At 37.4% G+C, this 24,523-nt stretch overlaps 1 protein-coding gene across 1 annotated transcript in view; it reads left to right on the top strand.

Moving 5' to 3' along the window:
* The window catches only part of Dcc (DCC netrin 1 receptor), a 1,088,579-nt gene that overhangs the window by 875,724 nt on the left and 188,332 nt on the right, over nucleotides 1-24,523 (top strand). The window contains exon 13 of the mRNA XM_035440067.1: nucleotides 20,501-20,642. Within this exon, the coding sequence (XP_035295958.1) occupies nucleotides 20,501-20,642 (142 nt within the window). The remainder of the gene's footprint in view (nucleotides 1-20,500; nucleotides 20,643-24,523) is intronic.

Raw genomic sequence — 24,523 nt, forward strand, 5'->3', positions numbered from 1 at the left:
GTTGGTTCCAGTTTTTGGCTATTATTAACAGAGAAATATTGAAAATTGTAGAACAAGTGTCCCTGTGTTAGGATGAAGTTTCTTTAGGTATATTCCCAGGAGTTGTATAGCTGGTCTCTGGGTAGTCTAGCTTTCAACTTTCTGAGGAGCCATCATACTGATTTTCTTTAGGTACTTTACAATCTTGAACTCCCACCAGAAATGGATAAGTGTTCTCTTTTTCCACATTCTCACCAGCATGAACTATCATTTGTGTAATTGATGTTAGCCATTCTGATAGTTGTAAGATGGAATCCCAAAGTAGTTTTGATTTGCATTTCACTGATGGTTTCAGATGCTGAACAGTTCTTTAAGTGTTCCATTTGAGTTTCCTCTATTGACCAGTCTCTGTTTAATTCTGGATACCATTTTTTAATTGGAGTTTGGTATATATATATTTTTTTTCTTAAGTTCTTTACTTATTTTGGATTTTAGTACTCTATCAGATGTTAAATTGGTAAAAAAAAAATTTCTCATTCTGTAGACTGCTGCTTTGTATGAAGGATGATGTCCTTTGCCTTACCAAAGCTTTGCACTTTCATGAGGTTCTATTTATTAATTGTTGATTTTAATGCCTATGCTATCAGTGTTCTGTTCAGGAAGTCTCCTGAGACAATGAGTTCAAGAATATCCCCATTTTCTTTTCTGTTAGATTCAGTGCATCTTTTCTTTTTGAGTCATTTGATGCCTTTGGACTTGAGGTGTGTGGCGTCTACTAAGTATGGATCTATTTGCATTCTTCTAGACATAGGCCTACAGTTTAACCAGCATCATTTACTGAAGATGCTGTCTTTTTTTCAGTGTGCATATCTGGCTTCCTTATCTAACATCAGATGTTCAAAGATTTGTAGAATTTGTCTCGGTTTGCACTTTGATTCCATTGATCAACATGTCTGTTTTATTCAATACCATGAAGTTTTTATTATTATTGTTCTGTAGTGAAACTTGAAATTGAGAACAGGGGAACCTCAAATAGTTCTTTTTATTGTTCAGGATTTTTTTCTGTTTTTTAATCTAAATTAGAAAAAAACTTGTTTTACATGTCAATCACTGTTTTCTATCCCTTCCCTCCTCCCCTGCCCCCCCACTAATCCTCTATCCCATTCCCTTTCTGCTTCCCAGGAAGGGTGAGGTCTTCCATGGGGGATCTTTGAAGTCTGTCATATCATTTGGAGCAGGGCCTAAGCCCTCCCCCATGTGTCTAGGCTGATTGTGTTAATCATCCAGTTTTTGTTTGTTTGTTTTGATTTTCCATATAAACTTGATAATTGTCCTTTGAGATATGTGAGGAATTGTGTTGGAATTTTAATGGAGATTGCATTGAACCTGTAGATTGTTTTTGATTGGATGATCATTTTGCTGTGTTAATTCTATTGATCCATGAGCATGGGAGATTTTTTCCAACTTTCTACAATGTCCTAAGGGTTTTGACATATAAATCTTCCACTTGTTTGGTTAAAGTTACCCCAAGATATGTTATACTACTTTTGGCTATTGTGAAAATTGTTGTTTTCCTGATTTCATTCTTAATCTGTTTGTCATTTGCATTCATGAAGGCTACTGATTTTTTGTGAGTTATTTGTGTTCAGTTACTTTGCTGAATATATTTATCAGCTTTAGGAATTCCATGCTGGAATTTTTAGGCTCACTTCTGTATAATATCATGTCATCTGCAAATAAAGATACTTTGACTTCTCCTTTCCAATTTTCATACTCTTGATCTCCTTCAGTTGTCTTATTGCTGTAACTAAGACTTCAAGTATTATATTAAATACGTAAGGAGAGAGTGGACAACCTTTTCTTTTTCCTGATTTTAGTTGAATTGCTTTGAGTTTCTCTCCATTTAATTTGTTGCTATAGGCTTGCTGTGAACAGTTGTCATTATGTTTAGGTATGTTCCTTGTATCCCTAATCTTTCCAGGACTTTCATGATGAAGGACTTTTGGATTTTGTCAAAGGCCTTTTCTGCATCTGTTGAGATGGACATTATTTTTTAAGTATAACAGTAATGAGTGTCTATTATTTAATATTCAGGACCTTCTTTCTAATGTTTGTTCTTCTTTACACTAATTTACTTCCACATATTTCAGAAACAGAAGGGTTAGTTGGAATAAAATGATCATTATGTCACTTCTCTTTATGTTATGTTTTAGAGAACAATTCATTGACATTGATAAAATTTAAAATATTTCCTATTGTCTCCAACTGGCATTGATCTCAATTTTATTAATTATTTTAGAATTGTTTTATTCTTTTCTATCAGTGCTCATAAAAATATCATTTTTAGCAATCAGACATAATGCAATCAGTAATTAAAATTATAGCCAACTTCAGGTGCTAGTAATTGTCAATCAATTAGATGCATTGTGATTGCAGATTTAATTGAAATGCTGATTGAAGTATTGATAGTTGCTCATGGTTTTCAAGAGTAAACTGCATCTTGCTGTGGTTTTTTTTGGTGTTTTTTATTTTTGCAAAATTATAATTTCACATGTCAATCCATTCTCCCTCTCCCCCCAACCCCCCACCAACCCTCTCCACTCCCCATAGAGGCTAGGGCCCTCCACAGGGGCTCCCCAAATTCCACAACATCATCCTGGGCCAGGCCTAGGCCTTCCCCATGTGTCCAGGCAAAGAGAGCATCCCTTCAAGTGTCATGGGCTCTCAAAGTCCCTTCTTATACCAGAAAAAAAAATACTGATCCACTACCAGAGGCCCCATACAGTGCTGAGGCCTCTTCATTGACATCCACTGGTCTGGATCAGTCTCCTGATGGCCTCCCAGACAGCAGAATGGGGTCGATGTGCTCCCCATTGTTCAGGTCAGGTGTTTCTGTGGGATTCACCAGCCTGGACCTGACCCTCTTGATCTTCATTTCTCCCTCTCTGCAACTGAGTTCCAGAGTTCAGTTCAGTGTATAGCTGTGGGTGTCTGCCTCTGCTTCCATCAGCCACTGGATGAGGTCTTTAAGATGGCACATAAAATAATCATCAGTCTCATTATAGTGGAAAGACATATAGGGTAGCCTCTCAACCATTGCCTAGATTGTCAGTTGGTATCATCCTTGTAGATCTCTGGAAATCTCCCTAGTGCCAGATCTGACTGGAATTCCAGTCAGCTCTGGGAACCATGCATTTTTCTCTTAGTGTCCTTCTTGTTTCCTAGTTCCTTTGGTGAAGAGGATTGTAGGCTGGTAATCCTTTGTTCTATGTCTAAAATTCATATATGAGTGAGTACATACCATGTTTGTCTTTTTGTGACTGGGTTACCTCACTCAGGATGGTTTCTTCTAGTTCCATCCATTTGCATTCGAATTTCAAGATTCCGTTGCTTTATTTGGCTGAGTAGTACTCCATTGTGTAAATGTACCACATTTTCTGTATCCATTCTTCAGTTGAGGGGCATCTAGATTGCTTCCAGTTTCTGGCTATTACGAACAACACTGGTATGAACATTGTTGAACATATGTCCTTGTTATATGAACGTGCATTATTTGGGTATATGCCCAAGAGAGGAATTGCTGGATCTTGAGGTTAACTGATTCCCATTTTCCTGAGCAACAGCCATACTGATTTCCAGAGTGGTCTTACAAGTTTGCACTCCCACCCACAATGGAGGAGTGTTCCTTTTTCTCCACATCCTCTCCAGCATAGATTGTCATTGGTGTTTTTGATTTTAGCCATTCTGGCCAATGTAAGATGGTATCTCAGGGTTGTTTTGAATTGCATTTCTCTGATGGCTAAGGATTTTGAGCACTGTCTTAAATATCTTTCAGCCATTTTAGATTCTTCTGTTGAGAATTCTCTATTTAGTTCTGTGCCCCACTTTTTAATTTCATTAATTGGTGTTTTGGTGACTAGCTTCTTGGGTTCATTGTAGGTGTCTTGCTATTTTTAAGTTAGAATTAATTATGGAGAACACACTCCCAACTACACTCACTCAATTTGCTGAGCATGGAAGGATCTGGGCCAACTCCTTTTGCAAATATGAATAAAGTTGAGACCATGAATCATAAGTGATCTGTCTGGCTATTGGTTGAGTACATGAATTTTAATGGGCTTATTTGCATACTAACAATAACAATCTATATAGACATTTCTGTAGGTGCAATGAGTTTGGACTTTCAAATCCTGGCACTTTTATAAAGGAAGGTAGCATCCACTAAACATTGCTAGTACCTCCATTTTATCAGGATTCTCCAATAGGTGTATTTAACCACCTATTGGTTAGCCTTCAAAGATATTAACTAGGTCATATATCATAGCAGTTGGGTGGTTATAATATTCACATTACAAACATGATTTGACATGTATTCTTTCAAAATAAATAGAGTGTCTTCTTAGTCATTTGAAATTTGCAAGGCAGGCTAAAGATACATTTATCTAAAGAAACATTTTACCTACACTTTTACAACTAAAAGTTGTTCCTTATTTTCTAATTATTGGCTTACAGGAATAGACTAATCAAGGAGTAAATTCTTCATAACATGATTTTTATTGCATGATGAGTGTGTCATAAGTCTCAACACAAAATGAGATTTTCTTTTCAAAGTGAAACCAAAAATACGCTGCTGTTGTTTTCTAGTGAGTTTAGGGGATATAAATAAGCTAATTGGCCCATAGTGTCAGAATCTGACATTGGTAAAGACCACATTCTTCCAGAAAAGTGCTTTAAGCGACTATGATTTTATTTGTGTGCCTTTTCCTGGAGCACAGCAAGGACTTCAGGTGCTTAATGGATAACTCATGATAACAACTTAGTTTACACTGTATGTCCAAAGACAGTGAGGAGCATTAATGCAGAGGAAGCCTCATGTTTTTGTTGTTGTTGTTGTTGTTTGTTTTATTTGTTTTTTTTCTTTCAAGTTTAAAATCAGCAATATAAGCTAGACATGGTGGCCCCAATCCATGGTATTGTCATTTGGGACACTGAAGCTAGAGCTTTTTGAATTCCAGGACATCATAGACTGTGTAGCTGAATTCTATTTAGAAAAAAATCAAAATAATAATTACAAATCATGACATAAAGTAGACAATGCAAACTTGGGGTGCCTAGCTCTCCAGATCAAGCATATACTGGTGCCATTGCCCCTGTAATAATTAAAAACATACTGAGTTGACAGAAACATTCATCTCCTAGCCTAGGAAAAATCATCCAGTTATAGACTAAAATGGCATTGTGAACTTCAAAGAAAATGATGAAACTCAGCAACACATCTTCCAAAACTATGAAGGAAGCATCTATTTATGTAAAAAATGTTAATATATTTTTACTTGTGTCTTTGAGTATTGGGCCTGTGAATATCTAAGTCAATACCAATTTTGCCATGGAAAGAATAGACAACTATTTTATCTTTCCCTATGGTTAGACCATGTGCCTTTTTATGAAAGCATCGTATGTGACATTGTTTTTAAACCAGTGGCTGGCTCTATTGACACCTGTATATGCATGGTTTAGAAATACAGCACACACAGTAAATGATACCATGGAGCCAGATGTCTGCTAGCATTACCTGAAGATTAAAATTGGAGAGAACAATCCATTTATTACATCCTCAGAAGGAATATTTATCAAAATGTCTCCTCCCTCTATCCCTAACAAAGAGCACTATCAGAAGCTGGAGGTTCTGCAGGCACTCGGCCGTGAAGATGAATTATGTGAATCTGACCTGTAATCTTTTGTGACATTTTAAACTCAAATATTTTCACATATTTCTCCACACAATTAAAATATTTAGTCTCACTTCATTTTATGAGACATAAATAGCTATGTAAGTACTCTGTAATTACTGTACATTGTAACAAATGACCTCATAAATACATTGTAATGTCCCATGTAATTACATGGTTAAATCTTGTCTTTGAGATGGCTGCTCTCCGATGGAAGGCATGCTGGTTTCTGAGATTAATTACTTAAGGCCTAATTTGATGGCTTGCTTGAAGATATGCCTCTGTTAAAGAGCCACTTGCACTGTTTTTAAAGAGAAAAATGTTTTATAATACACTCCTGTTGTCTTTTTCAATATTGACCTCACTGTATGTGTTCATCCCTAAATATTTGACATATCTAAATGTATTGTACACAAAAGCCAAAGTGGTATCATTCTACAGAGGAGAACACTGGTTGGCAATTACATTTTCCATCAAACACCAGCTAGAAAATGGTTATAATAATTTTAATGGCTCTGAACTACTACTTAAAAACATATTAAAGTATACAAATTATAGTATCTATCACTGGTCAATCACTAGGCAACTAATGTTTGCTTTAAAAGCCTGAGTTGCCATGACACACACATTTTAGTATGCGCTTATGATATTTTTAATTCATCAGGGTTATTCTGAATAAGTGGGTGTATATAATAGGTGAAAAAAATCAGTTTTGAAGCTTTTTTGTTTCACATAGGATTTTCTGGAATATTGTAAAATCAGTATCCTAAACTGACATTTTTGATCTGACTACTCAAATAATAACTTGATTTTTATATTACAAAATGACAAAAAGAGCAAAAAATGATAAATGCAATATTTCTTGCCTTAAATTAAATATATCCTGTATTCCTATGCCTTTGGAAGGTATATTTCTACATACAACTTCCTTTATGGGATTTTCTAATTTTCTTGTATTACTCTGATACAAGGATATTTTATTGTTTTTTTAAATGGCTTCATTTGATAGAAATTAATAGTTTGAGAAAAGACTTAGTGATCTCCAAGAGTCAGTGAGGCTCCTTAAACCTGTGGCTTACTTCTAGGGAATGACTTAAGTACTACAAAATAAACTCTATTGACACTGACAAATTCTAAAATGCATCACACATCAGTTCAGTATATCATGAACTCTGGAGAGCAACAAAATTGCTTTATTGTAATGGAATTTTGTCAAAATGTGAATACCTCCTAAAAAAATTATGTTTCCCACGTTTGGGCTCACACAAAAGCTGGCCTGGCTACTAGACTATGAATAGCAAAATGTTACATAGAAAATACTATTTTAAGTCCAGTATCTTAAAGCAGGAAGGAGTTACATTTATTTGAGACCTATTTATTTGTTATATGTTCTTTTGGTTTTTCTCTCTTCCCTGCACTATACTTTGTATTCCAAGTCATATTCTTCATTAGTTTACAAGTGTTGGGATAATTACATGTTGTTTTTGAAGGCAGCTTAGGTGGCAGGAAATATTAATTGACTTTTCTTCCCATAAATGGAGCTATATATGTTTCTATCTGAGAACCAGCATTTGGGAATCAGTTAAATATCTCTATACAACTAATAGGACTATAGCAAAAATCAACTTTAAAAGAAACATCCCTTCCCTTATTTCAATAAATTGGTTTTGATCTGCAAAACAATGTTATTTTGGAAGATTTGTGTTCTGGTTGTTATCAGATTAATATTTTATAAAAAAAATTCAGCTTCTTATTCACTCATTTATTTTTACATTTTCAAACTCCAAACATATGAAAGAGCATATCTTGGTGACTCAGTATTTGAAACCTTGCTCTGGTTTTTGTATGTGTCAAAAGTGGCACATACTTACCAATGGGTTTTATAATGTAAAATTAAAACAGAAGCCAAGCTTTGTACTTTGTAATACAAAGTTTTTCTAAGGCCTTTCAACCATGCAATGGGACACAGATATGAACCTGTGGCATACAATGATGCTTTAGGTAAATGATTCCTATTAATACTTAACAAATCCCTGACAACCTGAAGGTAAAATAGGGTGTCTCTTGCTCATCGGTGTTACTATTCTTAGTGAATATCTTTTGTCAGTGCAATAACAGTTCAGAAGAGAGCATCTAATAATATTTTCTTTTTATTTTATTTAAAAATATTTTCCTTTTACATACAAATCCCAGTTACCCCTCCCTCCCCTTCTCATGGCCCTCTGCCCCCCATCCAGTCCTCATAAGGGGCACGGTCTTCCTTGCTGAGTCAACAAAGTCCATCCAGTCCTCATAAGGGGCACGGTCTTCCTTGCTGAGTCAACAAAGTCTGGCATACCAATTTGAAGCAGGACCAAACCCCTGGAACAAGGACCAAACTAGAACAAGGCTGAGCAAGATATCCCATGTAGGGAATGGGCTCCAAAATGCCAGTTCATGCCCCTGGGTTGGTCCTGGTACCACTGCCTGGGGCCTCCCCAACAGATGAGATCACCACATTCAGAGGGTCTCCTTCAGTCCCATGAATTTTTCCCAGCTGTCAGTCCATAGTCCACAAGCTCCCACTAGTTCTGGTCAGCTGTCTCTGTTGTTTTCCCCATCATGATCTTGACCCCCTTATTCATATAATCCCTCCTCCCTCTCTTCAAGTGAACTCCAGGAGCTCAGCCCAGTGCTTGGATGTGGGTAAGTCACTGCATCCGCTTCCATCAGTTACTGTATGTAGGTTCTGTGATGACAATTAGAGTAGTCACTAATCTGATTAAAGGGGAAGGCCAATTCAGACACCCTATTCCTTATTTCTAGGAGTCTTAGCTGGGGTAATCTGTAGGGGAAGCTGTAGCCACGCCTACTTAGGGGCTGGCTACAGGTGTGCCTGACCATGCTTTCGAGGTCAGGCTGATGTAGAGTGAGACTTTGAGGGGACTGCATTTTCTCTTTTGGTTTCACTTTTGTACTTGCGGTACAGACTGCTGCCACGCCAGCTGGATAGGTTGCTCTGTAAGTAAGGCTTTTCCCTATTAAATACCCTTATATTTCTACCTGACTTCGTATTGGTAATTTCCCACTATAGTCATCCTTGTAGATTCTTGAGAATTTCTCTAGCACCTGGTTTCTCCCTAACCCCATAATGGCTCCATGTATCAAAATATCTCTTTCATTGCTCTCCTCCTCCATCCTTCCACCAACTTAGTCTTCTTGATACCTCATGTTTCCATGCCCCATCCCCTCTCTTATACCTGCTCCTCTCAGTTTACCCAGGAGTGCTAACTATTTTCTCTTCCTGGGGCCCTCCATGTGTTTTCATCTTAGGGTACCCTTTTATATATAGCTTCTTTAGGGTTGTGGATTATAGCCTGGTTATGCTGTGCTTTACAGCTAATATCCACTTTTGAGTGAATACATACTGTTTGTCTTTTTGGGTCTAGGTTAGCTCACTCAGGTTGGTTTATTCTAGTTCCATCCACTTGCTGGAAAATTTCAAGATGTTTTTTTTGTTTTTTACTGCTGAATAATAGTGGAATGCAAACTTATACAGCCCATTTGGAAATCAGTATGGTGGTTTCTCTGAAAATTGGGAATCGACTTACCTCAAGACCCAGTAATGCCACTCTTGTACATGTACTCAAAGGATGCATAATCATACTACAAAGACATTTGCTCAACTATGTTCATAGCAGCATTGTTTGTAAAAGTCAGAACATGTAAACAACCTAGATGCCTATCAACCAAAGAATGGCTAATAGTATTTTCCAGGCACAAGATATCCACATTAAGAAGCTCCCAACTAAGCACATGGACCCCAGACTGCTGTCTGGGAGGCCACCACAGGACTGAATCAGACCCCTGAACATGGATGTCAATGAGGAGGCCTCTGCACTCTAGGGGGGCCCCTGGTTGTGGATTAGTATTTTTCCCTGGTATATGAAGGGACTTTGAGAGCCCATACCATGTGAAGGGATGCACTCTTGGCCTGGACACATGGGGGGAGGGCCTAGGATGATGAGGGGGTCTTTGGGGAGCCTCATCTAGAGCCGTACCCTGCCTGGGGAGTGGAGGGTGGATGGGGTGGGGGACAGGTAGGGGTATGGGGGAGGGTTTGGGGGAGGGAGAAAGGATTGACATGTGAAGCAAGCTTGTACTGACTGAACTAATAAAGAAATTAAAAAACAGAAGCTCCCAACTATATTTCTATATATCTATGCCTAGCATTTGGCCTTACTTAACATTGTCATTAAACAGATTTGAAAGTTTATGACATGGAGTAAATGTGTAAGTTTGAGACCAGGATTCAATTAACCTGATTATTTTAGAAGATCCTATAGATATCAGAGCTTCATGTATAAATAACAGTTTTTAAGTGTTACTTTTAAACTTAAATTTGGTCTCTGACAATTTCTTACATTTCCGTCATTCACAATGATTACTATCATCTTCCACTTTCATTTAACTCAATCCCATCTTTCTTTACCTTCCACCAATTCTCAGCAAATCTCTTACATTCCTGCCTGTTTCTTTTGTTTTGTGACCCACTGAGTTTAACCAATACTGTCTGTGTAAATATGGGTTTGGAGCTATTCACTAGAGCCTGGTGGGTTCATCAGTACTCCATAACTGAAAACAATGGTTCATACTCTCTGAGACTCCATCACCAGCCAATGGTTACTCAGTAAGGGATGTGTCCTCACAAGTCATTCTCCCATCTTTGATTGTTCTTGGGCTAGTCAAGAGGAGGGTAAGTATTAACATCTACTGTGAGTTCACAATAGCTGTGGTTGTATCATGCCTACAGGCTAGCCTTTCATTATCCTTCTCTTGGTCTTTTAGCTCTTACATTCTACCTGTTCCTTCTGCAATATTTCCTGAGAATTAAAGTGGGTGATAATGAATGTCTTGCTCTGTAATAGGCCCAAACCATCATTTATTCTGATCATCTTTGGAAGCCATAAGTCTCTATATTCATGTAAATTCATTGCAAATAGAGGTTTCTCTTAATAAGGATGAGGTTATCTTTTGTCTATTACAATAAACAGAAAAGTTTAGAAGGTGTGATGAAACTAATTCAGTTAGTTAAACAACAATGCTAAGTTGCCATCTTTGACCTAAGTTCTCTTTTGAAATGGTTTCTAGACCTGGTTTCTAGTATCTGCATGGGTTACCTTCTCAAAACCAATCTGAGGATGGATGGTTGTCCTCACAGAATTCCTGCCTCAATTGAGCTGACAGGCATATCTTACTGAGAGGTTGGCTATATAATTCATAGAGATCATGGCTGACAGAGACAGTCAATGCCTTCTTTTCTCCCAGCACTGGCACTGTTTCAGCACACTGAATGTCAGCAAGTAGGAAGCATGAAGGTCAGTTCTGGGCTCACTTTCCCTCTGTCTTTCAACCAAGGTTGCATGGAATCTTCAGCAACTTGTTCTTGTGCTTTATCTAGGTTAGGCAAAAGGTGGTGGACAAGAGCTTTGATTACCAACACTAAGGGGGCTCTAAGAGCTTCCTGACAAGCAACACCTTTAGAGATATTGTGTTCCTCAATCTGGAAACTCTGTTTATTAACCCACTACTTCCACAAAGAGCAGTATCTAACCTCAGTTTGCCTGGGCTTCTCACATAAGCAGGAACATGATATTTATGTAGTGAACTAAAGCCAGTTTAATCTCTAGGTAAATGTGTCTATTTATTTATAAGTTTGAATAAAACTATATGAAGGACCATTTAAAGGTAGACAAATATATCAATGTAGAAGTGGTCATATTATTTCAGTCACTAAATAAGATCATTATAAGTTTCACCTTTTTAAAACAGATCAGCATTTCTTATATTAATTAAAACATGATTATAAAAATCTCAGTTAAAATAAAAATCAAACAACTCTTTGTATGTAATCATTTATTCAAGAGTTTTACAAATTGTATGTCCTGGTGACAGATCTTCAGTTTCCAGTAGCTTTACTCTGAACATGCTTACCATCTTCCTTTCTTGTCACTTTGAATAATAGTTGCCCACATGAATCCACAAATATAAATTTTGATATGCAACTCAATATTTTAACATAATTTATTCCAAAGATTTCACATATCTATAATAATAATAAATCACTGAAGTAGTGTATGGTAGCCAGAAAAACATATATGCTATAGTGATGTTTTATTGACATTTTATCAAATTCATAGTTGGTTAGCACCAAAAGTTTATAGTTTATATACATATTCTATTAAATTTGTAGGTTTTATGTAGTTTATTAAAAGAAAGAAAAGGCTTAGGTACTGTTAGCAAAGGTATATCCATAATTGAATTTAAAATATTACTTGTTAGTAGACTTAATCCAGTTCAAAATTCAAATAGATGTTCTCAATATCTGTACAGGATATAGTAAATGCTAAGATAAATTTCAGAGTCAAATATTAAATTCTGTTTTCATGCATTTGCTATGTCATGTGTGATGATTGGTATTTACTTCTAGCTTCCATAAACACAGTGAAAGTTTGCCTAGATTAAGGCCAACCTCTTAGAACGTCTATGAAGAATTGTCATAATTATGTTAATTGATGTTGGAAGATGCATTTTAACTGTTCCCTGAGCAGTAGATCTTGAACTGTATAAAATAGTGTAAACTGAACACTAGAATACAGTCATCATTTGCTTTTTCCTTCTTTTCTGTGACTAGCTGCCTTGAGCTCCTGCTACTGTGACTGTGAGCTGAAATGAACCTTTCCTTCTTAAATTGCCTTTATCACAGTATTTCATCAAAGTATCAGGAAAAGGAAATAAGATACTCCTTATTATGGTTTTATTATTGATACAATTTATTTTAAAAGAAAAGTTAGGAAGTTGTCTTTGGTGGTTGGTGGTTCTGTGCATTTTGACTTGTACATTTCTGCAATAGACTCCATCTGCTGCCAAAGGAAGGTTGTTTGATGAGAGGTAAGAGAGACACTATGGGTATAAGGATAAATATTCAGGAGGCATATAGTATTCATCTATTTAGATTATACTAGTTAGGAAAATAGCAGCAGTATGTGTGTGACCTCTCTAGATATAGGTAGCTTGTTTTACAGTACCAGGCAAGGGATCCCTCATATTGAATGCACTTTAAATCTTATTAGACAGATGTTATGCCAAATATATAACATCAAGATTACACCACTGGAGATACCTTGTTGGGGTAGTTAGAGTTATGGTTCATAGGTTTTACAGCAGGGCATGTATGACTATTAATTGCTTTTCTCCCTTGGTAACTTGCAAAGCACGTTCAGATATTGTGAGAGCTTGTCCTGTGGGAGGAGGTTTCCAGGTCAGTTCCAGCTCAATTCCTCCGAGCCTTATACCTTGTGAATAGTGTCAATAGCACCTTATCAGCATGTTGTTAACGTCATTCTGAGAGGTAACCAAGTACAGTGTGTGTGTGTGTGTGTGTGTGTGTGTGTGTGTGTGTGTGTGTGTGTAAGTTTCCCTATGTTTTTATAGAAATACCATCCATACCATCTCCTCCTCTCTTTATACCAGCCTCTCCTCATCCCTCAGTTAAAGTTCAAACATTTTCCATTTCCCCTTTTAGATCACTTGTGTCCTAAAATACCTTTGTCTAGTCTTCCCCCCTCATGCCCCCCCCTTTCTCATGGATTCTGCAGTTACTTCAGGTTATGTACTCCCATATAAATACTGAGAGGTAGAAGTTACACATAAGAGAGAGCATGTAGTTTGTCTTCCTGGTTCTGCCTTATCTCATTCAGTAAAATATTTTCTGTTACCATTTACCTTCAAATTTTATAACTCCATTTTTATTTAAATCTGAGTAGAATTATATTGTTAATATGAACTACATTTTAAATTATCATCAGATGAAAGACATGTAGGTTATTTCCATTCCTTAGGTATTGTTGAGTATCAGAGCAATGAATGTAGCTGAGCAGGTCCCTATGGAGTAGGATGTTGAGTCCTTTGGGAATGTGCCAAGAAGTGATAAAACTGAATCAAATGGTAGATCTACTCTTATATTTTCAAGATTCTACACACTTATCTCCAGAGTGAATGAAGTAGTATGTAATATTTCACACAATGAATGAAAGTTTCTCCATCCATTCATGCTTGTCAGTGTTTGTTGTCAGTTAGTTCCTTGATTATAACCATTTTCACCGGGATAGATACAATCTTATCATAGATTTAATTTGCATTTCTCTGATGCTATGGGTTCTGGTGAATTTTTAAAAGTGTTGTTTATCAGAAAATTTTATATGAGTGGATTATTATATTCTATTGAGTTGTTTATGTCTGACACATGAGCTTTTAAATTATTACTTTTCCTTTTACTAGAGAAATTCAAATGAAAAACACCAAATCCTTTATATCCACTTCTAAAATGAGTGCTGAGTATATTTATTTGTGTATGTTATTATGATTTTCTTCTTCCTCTATGCTTTGTCACTACTCAAGCATGATGTTTTTATTTGTTAATATAAGAAATGAGAATTGTATTCCATGCGAACCAATGCCCAGCAAATATATGTGGAAGAGTAGTAGTTCCTAATGTGTTTCTAGCTAATTCATCTCTCTTGGTGCCACTGTCAATTTGCTTTATAAAACAATGCTATTTTTTTGGTCCAACAAAGAATGAATCCATATTCTCAATGCCATTTTTTTTCTGTTTGTTTCTTTTCCCCCTTTCCAAAATATTCCACTTTTACAGTCACTCTTTGAAAATGAAGGTAATGGTTGTGTTTGTGAGCAGTAGTACTCTGTAGAATATAAGCTCTGGGAACATAGTCTGTAGATATCAAACTTTATATTAAATTAGTATTTTCTTTTTTGAAGTCATGAGGGCTCACAAACTTATTAAAATATCAGCAAATGTTAGGTACACAAACCATGGTACTCAAAGATGAGCCAAGTAGGTAGTTGAAGCTTATAGGCTCCTTGAACTGGGGAGAATCCAGTGGGGCTTGTTGAGAGTTTCAAAAGGGGAGTAAATGATTTGTAGGTTAAACCAATGGGGTGAAAGAGTAGACATTAGTTGGGCTTTCTGCCTGGCTGCTTGCTAGGTGTAGTGTCCTTTTTTTATAGCCAGTCTCCAGGGGATTTGATCAGACCATTAAATATAAGGGGTAACAACAGAAAGCTGTTTCTTGTATTTCAGAAGGCAGAGAGAGAGAAAGAGAGAGAGAGAGAGAGAGAGAGAGAGAGAGAGAGAGAGAGAGAGAGATGTGATTCTCTTGATTCATTTGATGTGACTGGTGTAATAAAAACTGAACAACCAATAGTGAGACAGGAGATATAGGTGGGACTTCTGGGCAGATAAGGGAGGTAGTAGGAGAAATCTAGGTGTTCAGGAGAGATTTTAGGAGACACGGAGGAAACAGGATGTGTGGTATGTAACAGAATGTAAATTAATAGAAATGGGTTAATTTCAGTTATAAGAGCTAGCTAAAAACAAGCCTAAGCTAAGGCCAAGCTTTCATAATTAATAAGTCTCTGTGGGCAGGTGGCCAATGAGAAACCTTGTCTACAGAGAGGAGTGAAGTTGGGAAATACACTCAGCAGGACAAGACATGAGTGTTATTTCCTGAACCCCAACCCTGATAACTTCTACCATCTTATCTTGTCTAAAGATAGATTTTATATTTTGAGAGTTTCACCTACTGTTTACTTTTTTTAACTTACAGTTGCCTTGAAGCCAAGCACAATTCAAATCTGTTCCTAAACTCATAAAAATTACTTTTAACTTTGTGTTTTTTATTGCCTTTAATAACCATGTGTGACTTTAAGTTCAAAAATCAGAGTTTTAAGGAATATCCTGCATTTGTGTGATTCCTCATTTTATGCAAAGTTGAACTGTTTTTCATTTAAATGTTTCTTCTATTCATCCAGTATCTTCAATTAAGTATTTTCTAGGTGAGATGGTTGTTAGAATTGAATTCCAAATGAGAAGATTAATGAAAATATGATGGCAAACATATGTATAACTGTGGGACAAGTCTTAAAAGTATGAATTTTTCATACCAACAATAGAGTTTTACCTTGCTAGGAATGGGGTTTGGCACACTGGCAGCATGGAGCAACAATAAAAATAACTGCAAGATAGGGAGATAGCATATGAATTAGCACACTGAGGGGAAGACTGACAACTTACACTTGACTAGAAAAACTAGAGCTAAGACAATAAATAAATAACCCTAAACATTAGGGAAGTAGTTACTATGTGTGTGACAAAATATTTTATGGAACAAAAACATAGAGAAGTTGACAATATAATATGAGACAGGGTGGGTGTTAGTGGTAAAAATTACTCAAATTAAAAACAAAACCAACAAAATGCTCACAAGAATTGAGATAGGAATATTGCTCACTGTAGGTACACTTGCATCCATCTACAGTGCCACATTCTCCGAAATGGTTTTTTGTTTTGTTTTGTTGGTTTTGTTTGTTTGTTTGTTTGTTTTTGTGGGTAGGGACAAAGTGATAGTAAAGAGAAAATGTAGACATGTTTTTATTCACTGACTCTAAGATAGCCTTTGTCGCCCTCCCCTATCATGGGTTTAGTTCACCATCATGTAGAGAAGATACTATCTCACAGCAGATGTCCTCATTCTTGAGCTCTTTCAGTCTTTCTGCCTTTCTTTTTCAGTATTTTCTGAGCTTTAGGTGTCACCATTATAGTGTTAGTTCGCATGGTGTACCCCACAGTTAGCCTCTGCAGTTTTATTAAGAATAGTTTCTTTAATGGTCACCATCTACTTCAAAAGGAAACTTCTTTGATGAGGGGTACCTTATTTTGCTGCCCAATATTGAGGTAATGAAACACCCTGACCAAAACCAAGTTGGGGACAAAACAGTTTATTTGACTTATGCCTCCATATCATAGTTCATTAGGGAAGGAAGCCAGGGCAGGAACTCAAACAAGACAGAAACCTGGAAGCATGAGCTGATGCAGAGGCCATGGAGGGGTGCTGCTTATTGGCTTGCTTCCCATGGCCTGTTTGCTGGACCTGTTTTCTTATAGAACCCAGGACTGTCAACCCAGGGACGGCATCACTCACAATGTACTAGAGTCTCTCCCATCAACCACTAGTTAAAAAATGTCCTACAGGCTAGTGTACAGCCTGCTCTTATGGAGACATTTACTTAATTGAGGTTCCCTCCTCTCAGATGAATTCAGCATGTATCAAGTTGACATGAGAGTGACCAGCACAAGGCGTAAGAACTACACTTATCTAGAGAATATGACAGGTACTTAGAATGTAATTGAGAATTATACTGGACTGGGAATATTCTATTAGTACTGTCATCTCCCTGGCCCACTTGTATAGCACATTCCAATCATATGAGAGCTAGTCCTTGAGAAGGAGGTTTCCAGGGCACTTCCAACTGGATTTCTCCAAGTTCTGTCTCTACAGTGTGTTGCCTTTATACTTCACACAAAGACAACAGCAGAAGCTTGTATTGTTTTCGAGCTCTCTTGGACTCCTCTAATGACTTGAAGGGAGGTTGCTGATGCCTAGCACTGGGGTTTTTGTTGGATAGTCCATGGCTCTAGGGGAGTACATTTTCACCCCAAATTACATAATGAACATAATCATATTATATGTTATGCCATGCATCCACTTGGCTCTTCCAGGCATCCTTGCTATTTTTTATCGCTCCCATAACCCTTTCAGTGTTGCCCTCCTTCCCTTTCCAGATAAAGCGATCACACCACTTTTCTATTTTTCCTTTTTCTTACTTCCTGTCTTCCTGAGACTTCATGTTATTGATTCAGATTACCTGGATTTCAAGTCTCTTTCATTGGAATCTGATTTTTCCAGAAGAATTCCAAGAAATTCATGTGTGATTTCTTTCTTTTAAATTAAATTTATTTTAAAACATTCTTTTATCATTTCACATACCAATCCCAGTTCTTCTTCCTCTCCTCCTGCTCCCCCTCCTTCAGCCCTCCCCCATCCATTCCTCAGAGAGGTTAAGACTTCCCATGGGGAGTCAACAAAGACTGGCACATCACTTTGAGGCAGGACCAAGACCTTCCCCCCTATATCTAGGCTGAGCAAACTGTCCCTCCAAAGAGAATGGACTCCAAAAAGTCAGTTCAAGCACTAGGGATAAATCCTGGTCCCACTGCCAAGGGCCCCATGAACTACCCAAATATATACCTTTCTTTTGCTTATTTAGCTTATGACGTAGAGTGCTACACTGAAATTTTGCCAACTAGAATTTTCTCAGTTTCATTGCATTGTTTATTAACCTCAAGTATTTTTGAGAATGCTAGTGCCATTATTTTCTGGATCCATTTTAATTGACCTGTCTCCCTCACCCCTCATTCTGGAAACTTTTGTACTCAGCTACCTCTCATGACAGTTTAACACAGCTTCTGTTTTAATTTGATACTTTTAAAAATTTGTTTTATTAAGTATCTCTTGTTCTTTTTTAGCTAGTCCCAAATTCTTCCACTTCTTCGGGACTAGGCTTTTTTTGGAAAGCTGAAGCTGAGTAACTTCATTTACTATTTTTCTTCATTTACTTATAATTTATTATTTATTTATTTATTTATTGCTAATTTTCTATCAAGTGCCCTGTTGTCTTTCTATCCTCTCAATGTAACATTTAGATGTTGGCCATTATAGTTATATAAGGAATAATTTCCTGTTCTTTCTAATTCGATACAATCTTTCCCCTTCTTAATTTTTATTGTCATATTTTTCAGCCTTAGTTACCATCTCAGTCTCCATATCTTTTTCCTTTCTTTTTTATTTAAATTAGACAATTAAATTAAACAAGCTTGTTTTACATGTCAGTTCCCTCTCCCTTCCCTCCTCCCCTTCCCCCCACTGACCCACTCCCTAACTCCCTATCCTGTAGTTGTCCTGACCAGCAGGACAGCAACCTAGAGCAAGAAGTCCAGGGAGGGGAATGGAGACAAGAGGCACGAGAGAATGACCACAGACAGGATTCTGATCAAGTGGCAATTTTTTTTTTCCAGGCTAGCTTTTATAGTCAGTAGTATGGGGTAAAGGGTAGGGGGAGAAAAGGCCAAGAGCCAGGTGTTAGTTCAAACAGGATGTCAGAAAACTATAAAGGGAGGATATAGGCAGGGTAAAAATTCATGGGTGGTGGGGAGAGGGGGGGTTACCTAGGGAAGTGCTGGGACACAGAGGGTTGCTTAGGTAAGGGGGCCTATGGTTAGAACAAAGGATTGACTTCTGGGTCATGTAGTTCCTTCTGGTGCTCATGCTTCTAGAAGCCATTTATAATCAAAAGACAGTTCTATAACCCTGTGGATTGCCAAGTTTGGCCTAAAGGTTCATGCCAAGTTGTATGGCTCCCAACACTATCCCATCCCCTGTCTGCTCCCCAGGGAGGGTAAGGCCTTCCATGAGGGATCTTCAAAGTCTGTCATATTATTTGGAGCAGGTCCTAAAGCCTCCACATGTGTCTAGGCTGAGAGAGTATCCCTCTATGTGGAGTGTGCTCCCAAAGTCCATTAGTAAACTAGGAATAAATACTGATCCACTACCAGAGGCCCCAGAAAGTACCCAGACCTCCAAACTGGCATCCTCTTGCAGGGGGATCTGGGACAGTTAGCTCTATGCTGGATTCCCAGCTATCAGTCTGGGATCCATGAGCACCCCCTTGTTCAGGTCAGTTGTTTCTGTGGGTTTCCCCAGCCTGGTCTTGAATCCTTTGCTTATTACTCCCCCTTCTTGGCAACTGGATTCGAGAGTTCAGCTCAGTCCATATCATTTTATTATACTCAGGGTCCAGCATTCTCTCCTAGATTTTTGGTGTACAATTTTATAATTTTCAGAGCTCTCTTAGGTATAATATTATTGTTTCTTTCATGTCATCTTATTGTGTACTTCCTTCATATGTGTGTGTGTGTTTGATATCAAGACACATTAAATTATCAGTTTATAATAAAGTGACATTCCAAATGCTAACTTGCAAAGGGAAAACTCTGGTCCCTGGGTGGGACTTGTTACCTTATGGCTTCACTGTTGGGAACTCAGGCTAGGTTCTTTTGTCTAGTTCAAAGTTCTTCATTTTCTGGCATGAAGGGTTATTTGATATTATTCCTAGCTAACTGAAGTCCCACTGGGTACTGGCTGAGAAAAGAAAATATTGATGCCTCATATCTAGGACCTGATAACCCCTTCCATTTATGTTCACTGGTATGCCTCTTATCTGAATCTGTGGCCTTTGTGTTCAAGTACCCTGAGCACTGAGCACTGAGCTACCCCAGTCAGTCACAGTGGACTACTTTGCTCATGTAATAAGATGCAGTTTAACTCATATTCAAGCTTTCCAAGTCATCTCCTTTTTCAACAGCATGCTTTAGTACCATATTCACGTTGTATAGGAAGCAAAAAGCCCTAGAATTAGATGATTTTTTAAATGGAAATTATCTTGGTTTTCATTAACATATTTTTAAAAATGTTCTTAGGCTTATTTTTCTCCTTTGCTTCCAATTTACTCCAACTTGTTTCTGTCTCTCATCTGGTATGTCCTATTCCTGCCTTTTAGTGGCATTTACTATTTAGAATCTTTTATTATCATTTTAGTGGCGCTTGCAAGGGAGACATGATATTGCATGTAATCAGTCAAATAAATTTTATGCATTTTATTAAAATAAAGCAGTTATGAATGCTGTCAGATTAAAGGAAAGGATTTAATTTGGAAGCCATGCCTTGTAATACTTGCTTCTGTGTTTTATTTACACTTGTGCTTGGGTTGGTTCTCTGAAACTGCTCAGTTGTCCTTCTCTCTTGGATGTCTTAATTTACATTTTTTTTATTTTACAGAGTATCAAAGTAAGCTGGCTTCCTCCCCCATCAGGAACACAAAATGGATTTATTACTGGCTATAAAATTCGACACAGAAAGACTACCCGCAGGGGTGAGATGGAAACACTGGAACCAAATAACCTCTGGTACCTGTTCACAGGTCAGTGTTCACACAGAGCAGTCTGGCAAGCCTTTGATGAATTAAATGCTTTAGGAATAAAATATACTCTCACTTCAAAGGAACATCGACTTCTTTCCTGGCAGGTGACATTTATTGGCCTGAACGAGAATAACCTTTATATTTTTAACTTTCTATGCTCTATAATACTTTCACTATCCATTTTCCCCCTGGATCATCATCTTAGCAAGTGTATCATAGAATTCTTTCTGTACTGGTCCCTCAGAATTGCTGACTCAGCATCTCTTATTGCCTACTAACTTTTAACTTTCTAGTTAACATCTTCTGATTAAGTGGCTCTGTATTTTACTCACTGTGACCCTCCTCCCTACCACAAATGTCAAAATAACATGGAAAATGAGAAGAAGGGGGAGTAAACAGGGAGACTGTTGTACTTTCTGTAAATACATAAGTAAATCCACCTTTGTATACATATTCATAGAAAACAGAGGAGGTTAATATTTTTGAAAATTGGGTCCAATTTTATTTTATAAAATGAAAAATAGTGAGCTGGGTGTTGGTGGTGCATGCCTTTAATCCCAGCACTCAGGAGCCAGAGGCAGGTGGAACTCTGTGAGTTCGAGGACAGCCTGGTCTACAGAGCGAGTTACAGGACAATACTGAGAAACAGTGTCTCCAAAAAATTGAAAAATAGTGTTATTTTCTTATAGTTTTGGAACCTTAATCTAAGTTCCTAGTAAAGAGACTTAGGGAAGTCTTCTAAAGTCATACCAATAAGGCTGTGTGCTCAGGAATACAAGAATGAGTAAACAAGAGAAGACAGGGAGGGACTGGGAGATATGTAAAAAAAGAGTTGGAGACATGTTACTGAGTTGGGTGGCCATGACTTTGGAACAAATACAAAGCTTGCAATACTTGATGAAATTGCTATGGGAGGTCCTACAAAATGACTCTGCCCAACAATCAGTAGCTTGATAAAGAATGTGAAGCTTCTCTTGTCTGTCATTGACTGAGTAGTAGACAACTACATAACTCGGGACAAGTTCCTGAAAATCAGAGTGTCTGGTGAGTGATAGGCAGAGCTCTCTCCTTGTCTATCACCACTTATGTGATGGTGGTAGTAAGTGTTATAGTCCTAGGAATTGTTTGTGCCATATTGATGTCTTGGAGTACAAAGCATAGTATAACAGTACACCACAGTTATTCAAAGTAGATACTGAGCAAAATAGCAATGGCCTACCTACTCATTACTTTTCTCAATGCTGTGACAAAATGTTTGGCAAAAACAACTTAAGAAAGGACTACTTTTGCTTCATTAATAAAGAGTATAGGATAGTGGATCTCAATCAGTAGGTTGTTATCCCATGGGAGTCACATATCAGATATCCTGCATATCAGATATTTACATTATGAGTCATACCAGTAGCAGAAATGCAGTTATGAAGTATTTTTATTGTGGGGGTCACCACAACATGAGGCACTGTATTAAAGGGTCACAGATTTAGGAAGGTGGATAAATACTTCTATAGTGTGCCATATCGAAGAAAGCATGGGGCCTCCTTTGGAGTGTGAGGCTTGCATTGTGCCCACAGTCTGGAGGAAAGAACTTTATGTTGGTATTCCACTCACTTTCTATTTTTCTTGTTTTGGACCAAAGTCATTGTAAAGGAAACACTCACAATCATGGTGGAATTGCCTATAGTCTGGCAAGTCCCTTAAAGACATTCCCAGGAATATGACTACTGAATGATTCCAATTCTAGTCAAGTTAACACTCAGTGAAGATTAATTATTGAAATTCAACTCCTGGCTCAGTAAGAAAAATGCTTGGTGTGCAAGTATAAGATTTCAAGAATGGATGAGTAGCACTCACATAAAAGCACCATGCCAGGCAAAAAGGCATGCTACCTGTAACCAGCAGCAGGACAATAATAATCAGGCCCTCTGGAGCTCAATGGCCTACCTATGTAATCATTAATGAGTTCTAGATTAAGTGAAAGACTCTGTCTTAAAAAAAGTTAGAGATGAATTAATAAAGATGCCTGATGTAAACTGATGGCCTAAATTCATACATGTATACCATGCACAAATGTGTGGGCACACCTGGACACACATATCCCTAAAAATACACATGAGGTTTATTCCTTGTCATATTGACACCTAAATACATAATTTTGAAACTTTAATTTTCCCACATTTGGTCTTCAACAACTTCTAAACTTCTAATAGTACAAAATAAATTTAGTTTTTTTGTAAAATCTTCAAAATAATAATGTGCTAACATTTTTCAAAGGTCCAAAGTGCAGTTTCTTCTAAAGCACAGGAATCTTACCCATGAGCTCTTGTAAAAAGGCAAATAATGATTGACAAGCTACCACCATGGACTTTTACCATACATCTTCTTTACAAATTCTTTTGTTTATTATGTATTTTATCCCTTAGAATATAATATCCACTTAAATAATTAATCAAGCAATGTTTGTCCTTTGTCATACTTATTGCAAAAATGCTAATGAGCTTTCTTTTTCTTCTCTGTTTGCCTTTCTGTGTGTGTCTGTGTCACTCTCTGTCTCTCTGTCTCTCTCTCTGTCTCTCTGTCTGTCTGTCTGTCTGTCTGTCTGTCTGTCTCTCTCTCTCTCTCTCTCTCTCTCTCTCTCTCTCTCTCTGTGTGTGTGTGTGTGTGTGTGTGTGTGTGTGTGTGTATGTTAGTATTCACATGTTTCTCTTTTACCATGGTACTTCTTAAACACTAATATAGAAATCTGAAATTACTCATTGTGTTGTAAGGAAACAAGTGAATCCTGATAGGTTGCATTCATATTTAATAAATAAAAATATACTTCTTATTACATAATCATAAAAATCATCATTTATATTACAAGAAAGAGTATTTGGCACATAATAGTGAAAGATCATCTTTAAGAAAGATCAAAGAGAGAAAGGCAACCACCAAATCCTTAAGGTCCATGGCCAGCATCTTGGAACTCTGGGAGTCATATCTGGTCCACATTTTCCTTGGATAACCCCATACATCCAACCCCTCTACTAGCTAAAAGCATAGTGACTCTCCTTGTGTTGGTTCTTCTCTTTAACCTCAGCTTTCCCCATCATTCAACTCATGTCTCTGGTATAAACAACATCCCAAGTCTCCACTGCATTGATTTTCACTTTCACAGCTTAATGCAATGGAACTTCATGCACAGCTCAAGTAATGTATCTTCCAGGGAATATAAGCCTGCTACTCATTGCCTCAGCAACTTTCTAGAACTCTGTCTATAACCTCTGTGTTATATTCACTGTCTCTTTCATTTGGCATGCCTGGAAAACCAGCACTACATGGATAGCACTACCTGCTACCAGCTGCAGATATATTCTGAATGCATTCTGCCATAGTTCTAGTAGCTTCTATTTACTTGTAGCAACTGAACTCTCTGATGTGGTTGTTTCGATCAAGGAACCCTTTTAACATAATTCTTAATCCATGCTTTCCTTCATCAAACTTGCACTTTTACATCATGGAACCCCTGACGAGTTGCCTCAAGGACACTTTTGCTAACTTGCAAATGCATAAGAACAGGTTCCTTTTTGGTGCCCTCACTCTCTTTAACAATTACTATTTCTATTTCCAACCAGGTTTGTAGCCTGGATATTATATTATTAATATAGCCAACTACCTAGTCCATTATCTTTAAATTTGGCCTCACTTTAATTTTTTTTTCAGGACACGAACATAAAAGCAGACATATTTTTGGCAGAATATAACATGAAAGACATTTAGCCTAGCTCCCAGTTGAGTCTTTGTTCCCTTCTGAAACCTCACAAGCACAGACTATACAGTCTGTTTCTCTGCTGGCAGAAATGCCTTTTTGAGAATGTGTTATTTCCACATTCTTTCCAGAATTG

This window comes from Cricetulus griseus, chromosome 2 (genome assembly GCF_003668045.3).
Source record: "Cricetulus griseus strain 17A/GY chromosome 2, alternate assembly CriGri-PICRH-1.0, whole genome shotgun sequence".
Lineage (NCBI taxonomy): Eukaryota > Metazoa > Chordata > Mammalia > Rodentia > Cricetidae > Cricetulus > Cricetulus griseus.